The 19,611-nt window shown below is 37.9% G+C and overlaps 1 protein-coding gene across 1 annotated transcript; it reads right to left on the reverse strand.

Moving 5' to 3' along the window:
* Positions 1-1,480: 1,480 nt before the first annotated feature.
* Positions 1,481-15,368, reverse strand: LOC146138549 (methanethiol oxidase-like). Its single transcript, XM_083394835.1, has 12 exons — positions 15,243-15,368; positions 14,708-14,843; positions 14,296-14,368; positions 12,692-12,877; positions 11,781-11,901; positions 10,721-10,903; positions 9,823-9,878; positions 8,998-9,123; positions 8,415-8,493; positions 5,177-5,340; positions 3,384-3,553; positions 1,481-2,669 (listed from the first exon to the last, which is right to left on the reverse strand). The coding sequence occupies exons 1-12, from the start codon at positions 15,244-15,246 to the stop codon at positions 2,507-2,509; spliced, it is 1,461 nt and encodes a 486-aa protein (XP_083250961.1). The 5' UTR covers positions 15,247-15,368; the 3' UTR covers positions 1,481-2,506.
* Positions 15,369-19,611: the final 4,243 nt, after the last annotated feature.

Raw genomic sequence — 19,611 nt, forward strand, 5'->3', positions numbered from 1 at the left:
CGATTTCTTTTGTTTGCGACTTTGTAAAATAGTTTAGAAACTAAAATGCAGTTTTATACACATGCTGTATGTCTGGTCGTTAGTCACCCGTGTTGTGTGTAAAACAACAAAAAATGTTCTGTCACTAGATGGTGTGCTTACCAAGAAATATGAAAACACTTGAATGAATTTTGTAAGTGACAGATGGCCGTGGTTGGCCTCAACAAGTCGACTTTAAAACGTTTTAAAAAGTGCGGTCTGTGAAAGTGGTGTACCTCTCTTTAGGGGAAAAGCTCTCTTTAGGGAAAACCTACAAATGCTAAAAACCTAAAAGATGCTGTTGATAACTGCAAAGGCAATTTATTATTTGTAAATTAATTCCACTACATCACACATCGCAAACGGTTTCATCAAGAAACAAATATTGTTTTTAAATCTTTTTATTAGTTTGTTTTGCTTTTTGACCATCTGACTGTTTTTGACATTACAGTTTCGCTTTCCAGCTGTGTTTAACGCTGTCGGTTTTATTTCCAGCCTGAAAGCGCTATTCCACAATTTTATTGCATTTGATTTGCTTTATTGGTTTGTAGTGTTGTTTTTGAATAATTATCTGCGAATTATTACATGCTTTACTGCAGTGGTTCCCAAACTGTGGTACGCAAGAGTCTTTCAGGTGGTACGCGACTAACTTCAGCATACTGATAAATTTGAAAACACTTTCAGATTGGGTAATTTGTAATGTCGTTTTAGTTACCTTTGGTTTTGCACATTTATGACGTAACACTTATCTTGTTTAAGATAATAAAACGCTAACTGGTTTAATACGTATGTTATAATAATGAACATAGCAGCAGTGTAGAATTGTCGTGTGGTTTTGATGTTTCAATAATGGAACTACTGTAATTTCTTTTAAAATAGAGGAATAGTAAGAAAACTACATTTTGTTAAAAATTTACGAACATCTGTTGTTTAAACGTCTTTGGGAGAATCTTAGTTCCAATTACACCTGTCTTCTCTACTACACGGTGGTGCGCTGGCTCTCACATCCATCGCACTAAAACTAATTGCTGTGTTTTGTATAATTTATGGCTTTTATGTCTTCCTGGAATGACATTTGTTAAACTTTAATACAGCTACATGCTCCTTTTCTTATCTATATGTTAAAATAGTTATAGTTTGAGATATTTTAGTCGGATGTAGGCCTAACGTTGGTGGTACATGAACACTGTGCAAAAGCTCAAAATGGTACGCGAGAAAAAAAAGTTTGGGAATCACTGTTTTACTGAAAAAAAAGTAAGAATTAGCGTTGAACACGTCAGTCTAAATCTCGTAAACCAATCAAAAAACTCACCTCCACATTTTCAACTCGAACAAAATTAAATTGCACAACGCTGAAAAATACATTATGCTTCAAACTAATATATTTTTTCTTTTTATCATGTTTCCAGGTCTAAACATGTCGGATAAACTTTGCTAACCTGAAAAAGTTTACCAGTAAAACTGCAACCACTTTTATTAGTGTTCAATTAGCACATTTCATATCGATAAGCAAAAATTATCCAATGTTCAGTTTAAAGAATACCGGCAGCTATTTGCCAATTAGTCGAGTTATTATTATTAGTCAACAAGCCAATTTATGGACACATTGATCTAAAAAGCACACTTTTGTTCCGTTAGCTCGGAAAAAAAAAGTTTGGGCACGATACACAGCATCTTTCTAAATGAACTCAAAAAACATAATTCATTTCGTGAAAGATGCCTTTCGAAGTGGTATGCCTACTATAGATCGTGAAGCGTAAACAATTAGAGTGTTTGTTCATCATGCGGTGTACTGTATATTCTAGGAACAGCATACGACAATATTTTGTTCTGGAAAGAAGTTCTCCCGGTACTTAAAGAAGTTCTCCCGGTATTTGTTTTATCTGACGTTTTCGTCTTTGTCAGGGAATCTAACAACAAAAAGTAAAAAGACACGAAAAAGCTGTACAGTTTGTTCGCCATAAAATGGACATCTTTTTAAAACCTCCGCAAAGCAATAACTGTCCAATCATGCAAATACATAAAAACAAGTGGAAGAGTGTCAATAAAATTAGTTGGAAAAATTAAGTTCGCACAAAATAATGAAACACCAAAAAAAACTATGCAAATGCAATTGCTAGCATTTAAATAGTATTGAATATTATTCAAAGTTTTACTATGGCCTAAATCATTTACAATTGCTTGAACCGTACCGGGTTCACCGAGACTTACAATATAGGCCTCGTAAACTTTAGAAAAGATTGAATATAGATTAGCGACGCAGCCAGCTAGCAAATTCAAGATTCTGGTACAAAATACTTAAAACGAACGACAATTAAAATATAATACAGATGCTTCAAACCCTACCAATATTCTAATTTCGGTGCGTTAAAAACTGTCAGAAGAAATCAGACCGGGTGGTAAAAGTCGTCTTATTTTAAAGACAATTGGTAACCGGGCAACTAAATCGATACAGGTATGGGCGAAAAGCGGATAGATCGTTTAAGAATTAAATCCATATGTCAGAAGTGCAATCCCCTCCAGGGTAGCGGATTTCGTGGGCCAGAACCGGGCCCCTTGGTTCCAGGCCAAAGTCGACGAAAGCGTTTTCGTTTAGTGTAAGTCCCCCGTTCACGGTGTCGACGTCGATTCTCAGGAGATAGGAGCCGGCCCTTTACATTCAAATGTTCTGGTTATGTGGTTGGTTATTGCGTCACAATGCACTGTTCTGAGATTACGCGTGTTTTGAAGTTGCTTTAAATGACCGTTGTTTATAATGTTAAACATTTCGGAGAATATTTTTTATTACAATATACAAAGGTTAGCAAATTGTTTTCTGATTATTTCTGTGGCTGTGGGCCCTGTAGGGTATACGAACATTAAATACGCCCCAAACAAAATCGAAGTTTAGTAATTTAATAAAAATACATACTAATACTTGGATTGGATACTCTGAATTCGTTATTCTAGTTTCGAGACCTACAGTTCTTGAATCCCTGGGATTTTACTTTGAATATCCCTATTCGCGACATATATATGTAGCATATGTAAAGACAATCAAATAATTTAAGATAAACTTCATTAATTTAATATATGCAAAACAATATGTAAACCAAAGAGAAAAATATTTTAAAGTCTTCATTGCATTTGGTTTTTAAAGCAATATTGCGTACTGTGTAAAGCCTGATTGATATGCTATTTCGGTACTACAAAATTCCCATACTCAAAAGAATAATGTTTAAAAAACAAAACAGAGCATGAACAAAAATCGATTAAAAAAATTACAGTAAGCAATGCAAAAGGAAAACATCGTTTATTAGGCCTATTAACGCGAAAATTATAAACGTGTATAGGCCTACTTCCAAATATGCGCTACAACCGCTTACTTAATCATTCCGGGGTAGAACTGCTTGTCCCAGCCGCTGTAGAGTGAAGTGGTTACGTAGAGGCGCTTGCCGTCTAAACTGAGCTGCAGCATTTGTGGCGCTCCTTCAATTCGCTTTCCTCCGATGTAGCGCGGAGGCGGCTGGCTCTTCAACTCACTGTCTTCCGTCACCTGACCAACACGTAGCCAACTTATAGTTCGACGACTTTCATGTTTACCATGATGTTAGGAATAAGGATGACAGGCATAGGCGTAGCCAGGGGGGGAGGCCTGATGGGTCATGCCCCCCAAAAAAAAAAATTTATAAATATTTTACTCTTAATACTTTGTTTTTTTTAGCATTTGTGAGCAGTACCACAACAGTCCATCACAGCCATGCCACACCTTCAATCGTCATACACTGTTACGTCACAAACGATGTAGTTAACATTACATTTGCTATACATTAATGTAGTTTTACTACTTAAAAGTCAGTTTTTGCTGTTTGAATGGTTTTCTTGGAAATGGAGTATTGCGTTAACACTCAGTCAGTTGCTGCTCGAAACGGTTTGCTAACTTTGTTATTGTGATCGTTACGGCGGTAAATACAATGACAAAAGCTAAACAAAAAGTTCAAACTTTTTGGCCCCCCCAAAAATTTTCGGCTGGCTACGCCACTGATGACAGGCTACTCGACATTTATCTCAATACCGATACCCGATATTTTTGGTAAAATGTAGCGCGATTGGATCCAATACAAAATGACGCCATTATTAGGCTCAAACAAGCGAAATATATGGAATTGAAACGTTCACAGGCAATTTTGGTTTATATATTATTCCAAAATTAGATTTTAGCGTTAAGTTTAGTTACATCCAGTTGTCACACTACATTTTTTTTATAAATTTACATTTCAAGGTGGAAATCGCTTTGCCGGACTGAAAATCATGTCAGAAATGCTTGTATTAATTTGGTAGCGAATCGGCACTTACAGTATGTCACGCTAGTAGGGCGATAGCATAAACTTTACCAGGTAAAATCGCTATGTTTAGTAAACGTTCATTGCAGAACTTGCAAACACACGAGATCCGAAAATACCACTTGCGTAAAATGTCCCATAAATATCGGTTCGAACGATATACGAAGCCAAGTGCTAATACAGGTTCTAGTTCGTTTGTAAATTAAATGCATATTTATTAAACACAGCGATTTATACCTGGTAAAGTTAAACAAAATAGTTAAGTGTTTAGGCTAACTATACTGTCTAGTGCTGAAGCAAACTTGGCTCGTGACAAAAATACCATTTGAAGTTTTTTAAATATATCTATTTGCGGAATCAGCCATATAATAATAACGCTATTTGGTGTAGGGTCTTAGGACGAACTTTTTATCTAAAATATCGGAATAAAATGTCAAATGTGCGACAGCCTTGTTACGCAGTAGGTTTAACGGTTTCTCAAACGGGTTAAATTGATAGAGACGTTTTATTTTTACCAAACACTTAGTGATTAAATGTTACATTTAGATTAGACCTCTTATGTTCGACATTTTTAACGATCAAAAGAGCTGACAACACTAACTTTGAACGAACAGAAATGTGAAAGTGCAATAAAAACCATGAGAAAACAGTGGTGTTTTGCGGGATGTTATACTTTACTGGAGATATGCCTCTAGAAATATTAAAAACTTACTTCTGAAATCACAGAGTATTTTTTATAATATTTAATGTTTTGTATCGTGTCCTCATGGGTGTAACTCCCGCAAAGGAAAGTTACAAGCCGATGAAGGTTTACTTTTTATCGTTTTACTTCCTACTTTCACATTTCCATCCGAGCAGATGCTTCCTCCTAGAAAGACCTGGCCAACCAACTTCGGGTGACGCGTGTCGGTGATGTCATACTGACGTATGTCGCCGTGCAGCCAATTGGAGAAGTAGCAATAGCGGTCGTCCATCGACAGCAGAATATCGGTAATCAAACCTAGTCGTATTTTGTGCTGTTTAAACTTTCCATTAACTATAGGTAGAATATTTCTAAAAATGTGCTGCTTTTTGCTTTGAGTTATTGGGGACTGGATTTTTTGTCTATTTCTTTAAAGATAAGTTAGGAATGGTTATATGGAGTAATAGGAAAAGTTGTATATTGCTTGCTAAATTTTATTTGAGAAACTTTTAGTCAACCGAACAAGTATAGCGGTAAGGGACTGTGTTTCGTTCCGCTTTATACGTTAATGCCGATTTCTCGTCATTTTCTTTTCCACTAAATCCGTGTTAGGAAAATCCTGATATCCATAAAGTTATCCAAAAGGCTTAAATTCACGCTGATTACGTTAAACTATTTGGCGATAAACTTATCGCAAATTGTTTAGAAAACACAATTAGCAATGCTCTGGACAGTTTCTAGCAACCACACGCTTTTATAGTTTTTTTCTTTCATATAGGAAACCTGTATGCAAAAGTTTAAAGTCAAAACTTTCTAAATTTCGTTTTGTTTGATGTTTATGTGTTCTCAAAATATCGGTCGGACTCGCTGGACTCACAATTGGGTCGCCGCATTATTTGGTTGGGTCGAGTGCTTGTTACATTTATTGAGATTGGTTATGAGCTAGATTTCTTTTTTTACAAAACAGTGGGAGAGCTATATTCCTCCAAAATTTTGAAAAACAGCTGGAGAAATAGGACGAAATGTCTCATTACTATTCAATTCGAATCTATTTATGTGATTTTTCCTATGTTTTGTACATCTGAAATGTTTAGTAACCAGAACTGGCTCGCCAAAGCTATAGCTGCGACATTTTCGCTCAGCATTTGGGTCGATGCCAGAAAACGTTTGGAAAACACGTTTCTATTGGTCTCATTTTTAAACAGGTCAATTGACAGCACAACATAATAGGTTTCGCAGCGCTCTTGCGCAAGACAAAGCTATCAAACGTTAAGCAAACACTTGAACTAGTTGTTTAAACGTGTTGGCGTACATTAGACGCCAGTCGATCTGTAAACATTTTAGCAGCCTAATTTCCCAACGCGCGACCATCATTCGTTTTAAGATCCAAGTTGCGATCAAAGGCTCAATATCTTCCGAAAAGTCCAGCGCGGAAATCCGACTAGGAAGTTTTACGTCATTAAGTACCCATCCAGTAGTTTTGGCCAGCCGAAGTGCGGAAAGCAAAAAGGTATTGCTGTTTGCGCTCAAGGTAGAGCTTTGACTTTGCAGCAACTGGCACACTAAAAAAGGTGTTACGCATTACCGTTAAAACCTCTGTTTATTGATTGATGTTTGGGGACTGTACACAATCATTCTAGTATTTTATTGGGCAAATATGCACATATTTGAAGCGTACGAATGTTCACCAAACTTTTGTATGTCCTGTGACGCGCTGACAAAAAAATACATTTACCAATGACGACGTGTGGTTCCAAAATTGTATAGCAGCTTTGTTCAGTTTAAATAAATAAATCGTACTGTTTTTGCTCATACGAAGCATTCCAATAAACATGAAACACACAATTGGCTTTAACGCAAAGCCCCATATAATACCCAATCAAGGCGAGACTTAATTGCACTCGTAAAATTCAACTTAGCTCGTTTAAATATGGACTGTAGAGGTCATAGTGACAAGTGGAAGAAATAAAAACTTGGCGACCTCCAAGTTTTGCGAAGGTCGCATTTTATGTGAGCAATAAAAGAGTGCAACTGTGAAAACACTCCCGGTTGTTGAAGGAGGAAATGCGGTTTGTCGGCGGCGCAGTCCCTATGTTTACCTTCGCCTATTTTAGTCTGGGCGCCTGATAGAGAAGCGCTTGCGTCTGCAATTTCCTTTTGTTGACTTTTGCACCGTGGTAGGTGATTGGCGAATTGCTGGTCATACTAGTAAGCTTGTTGTGCTATATGACAGTGGTTTTCAAACTTTTTTGAATTGCAACCCAAATATAAGTATTGTGAACACCTCTCGACCCAACAGACTCAAACTAGCATGAAATATATTAGCATTGGTTGAATTTAGTCAATCTTTAGCAAACAGTTTAAATGGTTTGATGGCGCTTTACTCCACTGGCATATTTGTTTAATTATTTAGCTCCAGTTTTGTTCCGTAACCAACTGGTCTTGTATATAACTTTGTTTGTATTTAACAAAGTTATATATAGTTTCTTATTTTTTACTTTACTCTGTGAAATCACAAGATTAAGGTCAATAAACGCTTGTTTAAAGAGTTAAACCTTCACTCTGTAAAATTCCATTCGGCGTTCACACCACACCTTTATCACAATGACGCGAACACAGCATGATAACGTGGCGTGGATCCAAACAGCGCGTAATCGCTTAAAAATAATACATTTTATAAATTACAAGCGAAATAAAGTCCAGTCGGCGGCTTGTACTTGGAATTTAATTTCAAATATTCGGTTTTCTTTTCTCGGATTAATTAATTTACGAGTTATTCACAGTGCTTCTAAATCCCATGATTGATAACACGTATTTGGAGGTCGGTGTTATGCTCCCACGGGCAGCTTCTAACAACTACTTGGTTGCCGGTTAGTGTTTCATAGGATTGACCGCAAAATATAAACAAAAGCAGAATTAGAGGTATGTGGTCAGCTTTAAGGATTAGCAGTAAATCCCAATAACGTCGTTCGCGAGACCTTTGAACAAAAATACCTTGAAATATTTACCGCAGTGGTTGTCAACCTTTAAACTAATTCGTTTCGTTCAATTAACGAAGATGTATTAAAGCCATAAAAACGTTGATTTTAAATTAAAGATCGTTTAATGTGGCAAATAAGTAACTGCAGACGGCATAATATTACGCTGGTGGAAAAAATTCCCAAACTCTTCACATGGCATGAAAGATTCTCGCGTACCGGTTGAAAGTCTTCGCGTAACTCACGGTGAAAATTATTGTTTAACTCTCTATGGGTTCACCATCGCAACCAGGTACCATTTGCCAAGGGCAGACTTCCTTGGATCGTAGCTTAACGGCGTGGTTTAAACAACATAAAACTTCAAACCGGTCCGGTAATATTACAAAAAAATGCTTTCAACTGTTAATTACCTACCTGGCATTACTGGCAGGGCCCAGCCTTCAACCTTCTTCGGCGGAATGCTGATAACCTTCTCGGCATCCCAGGTTCCGTTCTACACAAAAACGAAAACACCACAATTATAGGCCTGTTCGCTTGCTGCTATGGCAGAGATTTTAACTTGTTAACGCGGGTGTGCGCGGACCATGCAAGGTCGACATGAATCGTGCAGTACTAACGTCAAAATATGAATATGATAGGAAACCTGCTGTTTTCAACCAAAAATGTGTAACTGAATTGCAGTATAAACACAATAGTACAACGTGTTTTTTCCGTTTTCTTTTTAAAAAAATTATAATTTTTCAATTAGTCGACTGATATTTTAATTGTGCTTTAATGGACAACCTAAAGCGCTTCTACGTACCCCAAGGGGTCAAGACCCCAGTATAAGAACCCATGTGATGACAGAGCAAGGTGAACTTCTCAATAAAGGAATGACACAGATTCACGTGTAACAAGTTCTCAAATACCCAGGTACTTTAATAGGAGTACGACTTAAGTAGTCACTTGGAAAGGAAAAACGTTTGTTTCTGTTTGTCAAAACTTAAAAAAATCGCACCTCGGTCTTGAAGAATCTGAACACGGTGCTGCTGAGAGCACAACCCACGAATCCCTCGGTGGCGGATGGATCGTGCAGGAATCGTATCTCGAGTGGAATCATTCCGTCTGGTCCCAGGTCGATGTCCTAGTTTTAGGGGGAAACATAATAACGGCAAAGAGTATTAGGCCCCAAAATAAAATTGGTATAAACCACTGTAAACTATAAGTTTACATTTTAGAAAATACGGTATGGATATGATTAGCGATGTCCGAAATATAGGATTTTAATCGATACGCGATGCCAAGTGGTAATATCGGTACTCGTCCGGTACTACGGTGGTAGCGCTGCCGATACAACACTATATTACTATAGGTATTATAGCCATGATTGGCTACCCAACACAGCGATTTCTACATTTAAAGGTAAATTTGTCAAAAAATAGTCGGTTAACAACTGACGGTATTGAACCTTCTTCATGCTAAAGCGAATTTTGTCCTAATGATATGAAAAAAATTATCTTTGGACGGTTTAATTCATTCTATTCAATTTGTTTGTACATAGTAATTATGTTTTAGTAGCAGATCGGATTGCGATACATTTTGTGTTATATATTGGGTATCAATATCGGATTAAAAATTTCAAACATCGGACATCCCTAGAGCTATGATGTTTGAAATCTGGTCGAGACAGTTAGTTAACGGCTTTCAGCTTATAACAATAACCAAAAAGGTCATTTAGAATGGTTGGTTTGTTGAATGGTTTATCGAGACAAGGTGATAGCCTTAACAATTCTTTCATGGCTAGTCGAGTCGTCATGATGTTATTAAGAAATCCGACTATTACCTGAATTATTTCTCTTGTAGTCCAGTCCCATACGTGGAGTGAATGTCCGTAGTGACCTGCGATTGCAAAATACTAATTTATTTATACCGCCTAATGTTAGTTCAATGAAACATCATTATCAAAAGAAACCTGCCGTCAGACCATAGGCGTAGCCAGGGGGGACTGAGGAGCCATGCCCCCCCAAAAAAAATTATGAATATCTTACTCTTAATATTTTTTTTGTTTAGCATTGATGAGCAGTGCCACAACAGTAGATCACAGGCATGCCACACCTTCAATTGTCATGCATTGCAACATCATAAACGATGTAGTTATTATTACGTTTGCTATATATTAATGTAGTTTTGTTACTTTTAGACAGGTTTTGCTCTTTGAATGTTTTTCAATATTGCCTTAACACTCAGTCAGTTGCTGCTCTAAACGGTTTGGTAACATTGTTATTTGTGTTCGTTACGGCAGTTGATACAATGACAAAAGCTGAACAAAAAAGTTCAAACTTTTTGGCCCCTCAAAATTTTCGGCTGGCTACGCCACTGCAACGGACCTGCTGTTGTACAGCGAGATATGACCGCCAATTCAACAAATTAAAAGTAAACGCAACTGAAATGGTATACATGGTTTGCCGATATTCTACCTGGTGACTGACATGAATGCTGTTGTTGTTCCAGATTTGTGGCACAATATATGGGGCGAATTTAATTTCACATTGCAAAGCTTTTATAGACGTTGTCATTACGATATTTTCAATGAAGCACACTGAAGACCAAAAAGTAAATAGAGATGTTTCATTAACGATTTTAAATCGTGACTTTGTAAAATGTCGTTTCAATAGAAGTACTAATGATGACGAGATGTTACAAATTTAAAACCATCAAAAAGCTATAACAAAGTCCATCACCTGCCGCAACGTCGTCGGGGTTGAAACCCGACAGCAGTTTCTTGGGGGTTCCCCACTCCGTGCTGATCATGACGTTGTGGCGGGGCTGGTACCAGAAATCGTAGCCGAACTTGGGGTTGTGGCCGGGTTTTTCCCAAACACCCTCCAGTTCAAAGCTTTCCGAGTCGAGGATAATAAATCCTCCTAAAAATGGGTCGTAGTGCTTGGGTTGCTTAATGCGGTAGTGGTTATAACCATGAAACTACCGGAAAAGTAACTTTATAAAAATCCTCTTATAGCTGGAAGCCCAAATTGAACGATTCTCTACTGAGATGGCTTTATGGTTAGTTTTTCTTAGTAAGAACACTTACCAAGAGGCATAGTATTACACAGGGTTACTATAGTTATAGTCTGAAAACATACTCTGGGACATCGTTGGTATTAACTTCGTACATTTTAGTCCCTAAAATTCGTTTAGCACAGCAAACTTGATCACTATTGTAAGCTTGCCATATATGTCATAAGGGTGCGTACATTTTAATTTAGGGCTACTGTAGAGTAGAGTACCATGGAATGTTCACGACGCTTTTGTGTTGAAAAGACTGTATCCCGAAGAGGGCTTAACATACTAACAATGCGTTTTAGTTGAAACGATCAATTTACTTATTATTATTGCCGTTACCTTACGATGGTATGTTTATAAAAGATGCAGCGAATTTTTTGAATTTTAGATACACAAAGTTGCAAAGCTTTCATATTTGATATTTCCAGTTTATGCACGACGCCTCTAGGCACAAAAGATGATTTACCAGATCGAGATTTATAGGTCAAGGATATAATGTAGCCTCGCGCAAAGCGCAAAACATTGCAGCATTTGCATATTTAAAATGGCAAAAAAAGTATTGAGAAGGCCTTGTTCTCAGTTTATCAGTTAGGTAAAGGACCGTTGACGACCCATGGTTCAGGTTGCCTATAACACTTGTTAAAATTAAGGTTAATATAGCCTCCATAGGAAACAGAACATATCCATAAATTTGGTTTTGCACAATAGGTTCCATCGTTTTATATACACGATCTATACCTTTCCCGTTTCCTGCCGGGTCTCCAATCGTGCTTATCATAATCTTCCCGCCCGGAATGCAGTGAACGGTGTGTGGGTTAGCCAGCCCCGTCTTGTGCATCACATCCACTGGTTCCACCGTCTAAAAACGTTTTGTGTTATGTATAATAAAATATATGATAGGTTTGTGACAAACATATATTGCTGTGCAGAAGGGTCGAGGCAACATCTCCTTCTCCACGTTTACGTTATACCAATGCTGTTAGTTACCAGCCTATACGTATCAATAACCAAACGTAACAATGGTTTTGGAATTGGCTTTGTGTTCTTGAATGTGTGCCGTTTATTTGCTAAATAAGTTTGAGAAGCAAGCTGTGTTGTACCTTGATAAGTAACTAATTGTTGATATACGTGTTAAGCGAAACGTAAGACAAATAAACCTACTCTGAAAAAATGAATGTAATTGAATAGACCTGTATAGCAAAAATACTTGGTAAGTTTAATTTATTTTGTGAGTACGTTGATGTTCTTTGTTTAGCTGTTGACTTTCATGTTTAGATAACGTGCTTCTTTCATCGTGCCACATGAAAGTACTTCGTCGTTGCTGTACTACGTGCTTTGCTGCGTGTGTACTGTGTGTGTACTGTGTGTGTGGATTTGGAGTTATTAGACCAAGATTTGGAGACTGCCGTCATTGTACGTTAGGGCAAGATGCGCATTTCAACGCGACAACCCTTTGTGAGACTTGACAACCCTTTGTGAGCCTCCAGGTCGGCCATTGTCTATACAGACCGCTTTTAGTTCAAACGGATAACTAAACACATGTTCCGTCTAATCTAATCATTTAGTTTTTCAACTTTCAAGTCAGTTACCTATTTGAACAGTGACAAAAGCCAGCGGTTCAGCGCAAACGGGGAAAAGAGATCTTATACCTTGGCAATCCTGGGCCGCTTCGGGTCTGTTGTTACATCGACGCCGTAGATGCGATTGGAAACCAAGCCCGGCATAACGAACAGGCTCCGTCGCTTGGTCGGGTCGTGGAAGCAACTACTGCAGGCGTTCCAGCCAGTGTGGTGAAGCTCGTCCTTCATGTTGGGCATTTCGAGTCGGTCTATCACCTGGATTGGACAATGGCAGAAATTCAATCACATTAACCTGTCAATGTTAGAACCTATCACCTGAAGTGGGCAACGGCAGAGGGTGTTCGCTCTTAAGGTTAAGCGACTGGACTCGTTTTGTTAAAATCTTTAAATGTTTAGCACTTCTGAGCGTCGAAGTAAAGTTTATACCCAGAAATGTAAACCACGCACAGTTATGCAGGCCGCAGAATGTAATAGGGAACACACAAAAAACGTAAAAAGCAATAATACCTGAAGTAGAAAATTTTTTAAAACCATAGGCCAACGACACAATACAGCCAAATGCGCAGTAATATCCATGCAGTACAGAATAAGATCAAATTCGTCTGAATAAGACCTAATATCGTAATACGCCCTAAATTCATTGGAACAAGACCTACATGGTCAAAATAACGCCTTAAACCAAGGGTCGGCAACCTTTTTCTAGTCGCGGGCCAAAACGAAACTCAGCATATTAAAATGTTAGAACAGCTTTTATTCAGGCGGGCCTCGTATCTTTTTTTGCACTTAAAAACGTGTTTAATTACATATAAGAAGGCAGTGAATTGTTGGCGCAAAGCGGAAAAAAAGCGTTTGTTTGGTTTAAAATTCTAGTTCACACGTCGACATCCATACTACATATAAAAAGTGTAATAAAAGTACATTGAGAAAACGGGATAATCGTTTTTAATTAGTCTAGTTCCGTGTTTATTAAACTTTGTGTCCGGGAGCACCTGACGAGCGCAGCGAGCACGATTTTTTTTTTGTTTAAAAGACAGCCTTAAAACGTAAACGAACCGGACGTACAAAGATCAATCGCGCAAAACGCGAAAAATTTTCCCACTTTGCTACGTAGTTAAAATAGTCATAAAGTATTTGAAATGAACTCGTGTCTAGTTTGTCAACGAGTCGGCGGGCCCGCGGGCCGTAGGTTGCCGATCCCTGCCTTAAACTGTAGATGGTGGACGATCAGGGGCCATCTGTTTGGCATTGGTCGTTTTGGTGACTACGTTTGGGCGCCCTAGTTTGACCGGCCCCGTAAGGGTGCCGCTGTTTTGACAACAGATTTTTGATGCTAATATATATATATCGTTAAAAATACTTTTATGATCAGGCTCGTTGCTCCTAAAGGCCTATAATACAACAAAGTTAAAAGTCCATTTAATCCATTTAAAGTGTGATTATGGCGTTTGTCTGGAAGGGAGAAAATAGATTAGCATTGGACAATAATGGTTGGAGGTTGTAGTAAGACGTAATACGAATATCAAAGCCCATTCAGAAGTAGGTATCAATTTGAACGTTTCGAATAACTCTTTATTCATTTTTCAACAAGCTTAGCATTGAGTTTACGCTGCGGCAGTTGAAGGATTGGTCAAATAGCATAGAGACCATAGAAGTTCATAACAAAGTTTTCACACCTGGCAGAACGTTGGCGATGTTTCGTCGAGATCTACCGTTGCCAAATAATCAGGAGCGTTGATGTCAGTGTTCCTGCAACAAATTAGCCAATCTAAGAACTAACAATCTATGAATAAAGGCTTGTTCGAAGTGTTCGGCCATTTACCAGTTTAATTAAATATTCTTACGACTATTCTATGGTAATTAAGAGTGTTGTAATAACTTAAGTCACTGTTTTGAAATTACTTAACTTGAATTAAGTATTTTAGCCAAAATTATTTGACTGGACATAAGTATTTTGGACAAACGACTTGAATGGACTTCATTTTTTCAAAAAAATAATTTGTTTATTATCAACAACAAAAACTTGCCTATGTTTTGCGTCGTTGCAAAATATGGAAAGTTTCAATGTTAAACAGGGATTCTCGTAACCTGTAAATGCACGGAATGTAGACTATCTTCTCTTTGGGCGCCTTCATTGCGTCAATAGGTGAAGCATAGCCAGGTCCCGTAGATGCCTTGCAGCAAGACGGCTCAAGATGCTTCGCTATCGTTTCGACTCTTTGCGCTAAAACCAGGAGATAAAGAGCAAGTCAATATTTAAGCTTGACAGTAACAAAGAGAGTTTAATATCAAGTAACTTGTGGTATATTTAGACCAATGTGCACAAACTGTTTTATCGATGCGAACTTTTGAAATTTTACCAAGCCGCGCCCTTAACGGCGTTTGCTGGTATATGCTTCTTGGTCTCCTTAATTTCGTTCCATAGTATTGAAAAAAACTAACTGAATTTTAGACCGACTGAAAAGGTAAAGATTCAGTTTGAGTTTAACTTTAACTAAGTTTTTAACTTTAACGCAGCTTCGTTTTAGCTGGATGTAAAGATTTAACTATTTTTCAGCCCACTAGCAAATGCGGAGCATTGAGAAACCACATGGAAAGGACTAAGTTTAACTCGCCCACTTACACATATTTGCAATATTCCGTTGCAATGTAAAACAGGGAGAAGGTTGGGCGAACTCCAAGAAAGGCAGAAGAAATACTCAGCTCCTAAACAGCTACACAATGACGCAGCAAAATTTAAAGCTGTTGATCGTGAAATAAAACATGCGTGTAAATTTGAGAGATCAATACAGGTTCTATATCCAGGTCACAAAACTTTTTTTTATGAAGAGCCCGATAAATGTAAGTGCAAGTCCTGCGGGCCTGGGCATTGAGCCTTAGTAATTGTCGTACAGATTCCATTCAAAAATTAGCTTTAAAATGCATCCGCCAACATTTCAACTGTACTACTTCTGGAATTAACCCCGCGGGATTTAGTTTAGTGACCGTTACTCTATATTAAAAGATAATCAAAAGCAGCAGCAAAGCATTTTTGATAGCAACAAGTGTTACGCCAAACTAATCCAGAACTCTACTTAACGGCCTACCGACTGCCAAGCGCTACAACGTGTGTCTTTTACTTGTATTAAAATAAGCGACAGTAAAATGCTAAAACACTGAAACAACGAAAAGCGGCCAACGCCTAAAAAGGTGACTTAAACGTTAATTCCCAGGGTTTTTTACAATGAAATAAACTCAAGCTAGACCCTAAACGCGACTGCCCACAGTAGATTTCGTGTACCCATTCACTACAACGAGAGAAAAAAAGGTGTGCGTGTCAAACGTAACTAATTATTGAGAAAGAAAGAGGAAAACGAAAACACGCGTACAAACGATAAAACACAGAAACACCACACATAGAAACTATAAATATTCGGTGCAACACAAGAACGCAATGCAAAGTTTGCAATAAAAAAGAGCTTCATAAAACCAGAGCACGATATGTAAGTAAAATGTCAACTGCTTTTGTGCTTTTGCAAAGCAATCTAATTTTTCCCAAATTGCAGGTTGAACGCGGCATCCATTTTGTGAAATTTATAACCTTTATAATCATATCAGGATTTTGACGCCATCAATAATTTGGCGCGCACATTCAGCAACGAGCCAACTAATGATAGCTCTAGATTAGTAGCTAGTAGCACAATTCGCCAAAAAATTCGAATAAGATGCGAATAAACTCGTAAAAAAATATATTTAAAAACGTCAACATTATTAACCCTAGCCTACTAGTTGTGGGCGCACAACAAATTAATTGCAATGAAATGATTATAGTAAATTATGAACCAGTATTATTGGTGTATTATGCGCACTTCAGTTAACTGGGTTTCAGAATATTTTTGAGGTGGCCACAAAAACGGATTTACTAGCTTTATTAACAGGGCATGCAAAACAATATTCGTCAAGTAAAGACGACCAAACAACTTAATAGAATGTCTAACAGTGATAGCACTAGGAAAAAGTCGGTGCCAGTCTAAAATCCTACCACAGTTATTAAATCAACGCACAATATTTGGGTTAGGGTGCGAGTTAGTGTTTGGGTATGGGTGGGTCAAGTATTATTATATTCATTATTTAATAATAATACTTGAGCCAACCTTACCCAAACGCTAACCCGCACCCTAACCCAAATTATGTGCGTGGTGATAAGATTCCAGACCAGGGCCAAAAAGCCACTTCCGAATTGTGCAGCGGTAGGAAATCGTTCGACCTTGAACTAGGTCAAGAAACAACAACTGGAAACGTGGTGTGGTGCTCGCCGTCTTTGCGCGTGAAGCGTGAAAGTACGCGTGAAGTTTTTTTTTTTTCGCTAAACGAGTGAAGTTTGCCAAGTCACGCTGTTTAAAACGACTGAATTTCCCTAATTATAAGGTTAGGCGGGCGAATGCAGAACATATTTTTACTGCACGTCCATATTTGCAATATTATTATGCCTAATTAATAACTTGGATGGTCTTTCAATTTTTATCTTAATTTTTATGAAATGCTTAAACAAAATAATAAGTATAGTTCTACGTAATGGGTTATGATATTCACTCTTTTGATTTAGGTCAGGAGTTCTTAACCTTTTTTTTGCATGTTTTACACTTTTAACAAAGTTGAATATCAGATATTTCTCTGTTTTTGATAAACGAAAGTAACAAATTGCTTTGAAGTAGCAGTTATAATCTGAACTAGGAAGGTAAGATACCAATACCTACAGCTGGCTTAATTTTTCTGTCCCCAAAATAATTGCTTCCTGGGGTAAATTCACCCCAGGTTAAGAAGGGCTGCTTTAGATCATTTTACACTCTGCAATATGACTTGCTTTAGTTTTCGATAATATTTGGCAAACTGTCTTTAGAAGGCGCCATCATAGCTAATTACTGACATACATGCTCAACAATTTATGAACTCAACAATTATGAACCGTTCGGTGTAGGCGGCCGAGTTGACACACTTATCACTCTTAAGAAATTGACTCCGAACTACTGCACTGTAGCCTAAACGACAACTGCTCTGCCAAACACTTGCAAAATCGCATCACAACTTTGGTGCCAACATGCGCTTGATCAACGTTGAATGGTTCGCGTCCGCACCCTGTACAGCTTTAGGTGGGTAGGTTCGTCGGAACGGCCTACGCTTGTCTTAACCAAACAAACCTTTGCTTGAACTGAACCATAATATACAGTCAACAAAACGAGAAAGAAAAAGGCAGACAGCATTGAACCGCACGGGATTACCAGCAATCTAGCATGTTCTAGACTCTAGAGAGTTTGAATAGCGGGAAAAAATGCGACTGGTACAATCACAAGACTCATACGATTTGGCACGTTTCTTTCTCCACCTTTTGTTTCACTACATTTTAAACCCTTTTAACATGACTATTAGAGATGATACTAAGGAATGCACTATTCATTAATAGTCATCTTTAATGTTTCGTTTTGTATACACAAGTGGTTCTGCACTTTATTTATATGGCCCACTTTCACAAGTGGTTCTGCACTTTATTTATATGGCCCACTTAGTTTGTATATTTCCTGCGTCTTGTGCCCCCCACAAGTATTAAATATTTATTTGATGTAGCCTATGTGGATTACATAACAGTGAGACAAATATCAAAGATCGCACATAGCGCGAAAATTTGCGTTTATTTAGTTTCAGTTGACTAAACTCTCAAATATACATGACGAAACAGGTCACACATACAAACATACACATTGCTCGTGCTCGATATTGACGTTTGTCAATGTGATTTACTGATTTTTTAGACTTATCATTATCGAGGGCCATTTACTCCACAACTGTAAGGCTGCATAAAACTACGCAAGTCCACACGAAAGCGTTGTACATTGCGTTTTTTGTGCTTTCAAGGGTGTTACACACAAATAAGCCTAAACATCACAGATCTATGTCACATGTGTCATATCTACTAAATCATAGGTGGTAAGTAATGCAGACAGAGACCAGAAGCCACAATTATTACTTTGGTACCAACAAAAAGCCACACCTCTGCCTATTCATGGGTAGAAATGAACACCACTTCGTTTTGTCCTCACTCGCACACATAGCCTACCTTCATTCAATTAGATTTATTTAATAAACGATACTAGCACAAATTGATATTCATATAGTGACCAGTGCAATAAATCGCGTCAGGCTGTCGAACTTTCTGAAACAGGGGTGCGTAATGTTTATAAGATATCTACTTAAGTGTTTTTATTTATTTGGTAAGCGGGTTGGGATGACTTGAAAACGCAACTAGCCACTTTACGAACGCCATGCTATTCCTTCACTGTATATAGTGTCTTGAAAGTTCATTGCAACTTAGTTTTTCGCGGGCCTTTTACTATATGCCACTCGAACGATCCGACATGGAAGCGGTAACCCCATGTTTAATTTGTTTCGGTAAAATGGTTTGTGGTTCAAAACCGCGAAACTGGACCAAGTTTGCCAAAATCTTTACCCGTCAACAAAAATAAACAGTAAACTAAATCGACATTGTATATCCTAAAAATTAAAATACAGGATGAACGTAAATCGGCATAAAACCGGGTAAAGAGACGCATGCAGCCTGCGAGCCATTGTTTTGCCACCACTGTATTAAATCTAACGTTTTACCACTTAAAAACGCTAGCAACTTGTGCTGATTGCATCACAGGATTACACACCAGCTGCGGTGCACAGCTTTTTAAATTCTACAAGAGAGTGTACTTTGAGACGAAACGCGCATTTTGCACAAGTTAGCTTCGTTTTTGAGCTTATTGGGGATAGACTCCTCACTATAGGGATAAACATGTTGCGATTTGACAATACGGAGCATATGAAGCAGGAAGTCAAAACAACGTTTCAGGACTCTACAACTGAAAAAACATTTCACCCCTATATTGGAATCCAAAATCACATTGTATCTTATCTGTTTCAAGAAATGCAGCAATCTGATTTTACACGAATTGCCAACGCAAAGATATCGCGCT

This window comes from Ascidiella aspersa, chromosome 7 (assembly GCF_963924565.1).
Source record: "Ascidiella aspersa chromosome 7, kaAscAspe10.2, whole genome shotgun sequence".
Taxonomy (NCBI): Eukaryota; Metazoa; Chordata; class Ascidiacea; order Phlebobranchia; family Ascidiidae; genus Ascidiella; species Ascidiella aspersa.

What these genes read in the sequence shown, in the direction of transcription:
- LOC146138549 (XM_083394835.1), bottom strand. An exon ending in TACATTCCGTGCATTTACAG is followed by an intron (nt 14,369 to 14,707) that starts GTTACGAGAATC and finishes AATTTGTTGCAG; the next exon opens with GAACACTGACATCAACGCTC. An exon ending in GCTCGGATGGAAATGTGAAA is followed by an intron (nt 3,554 to 5,176) that starts GTAGGAAGTAAA and finishes CGTGTTGGTCAG; the next exon opens with GTGACGGAAGACAGTGAGTT.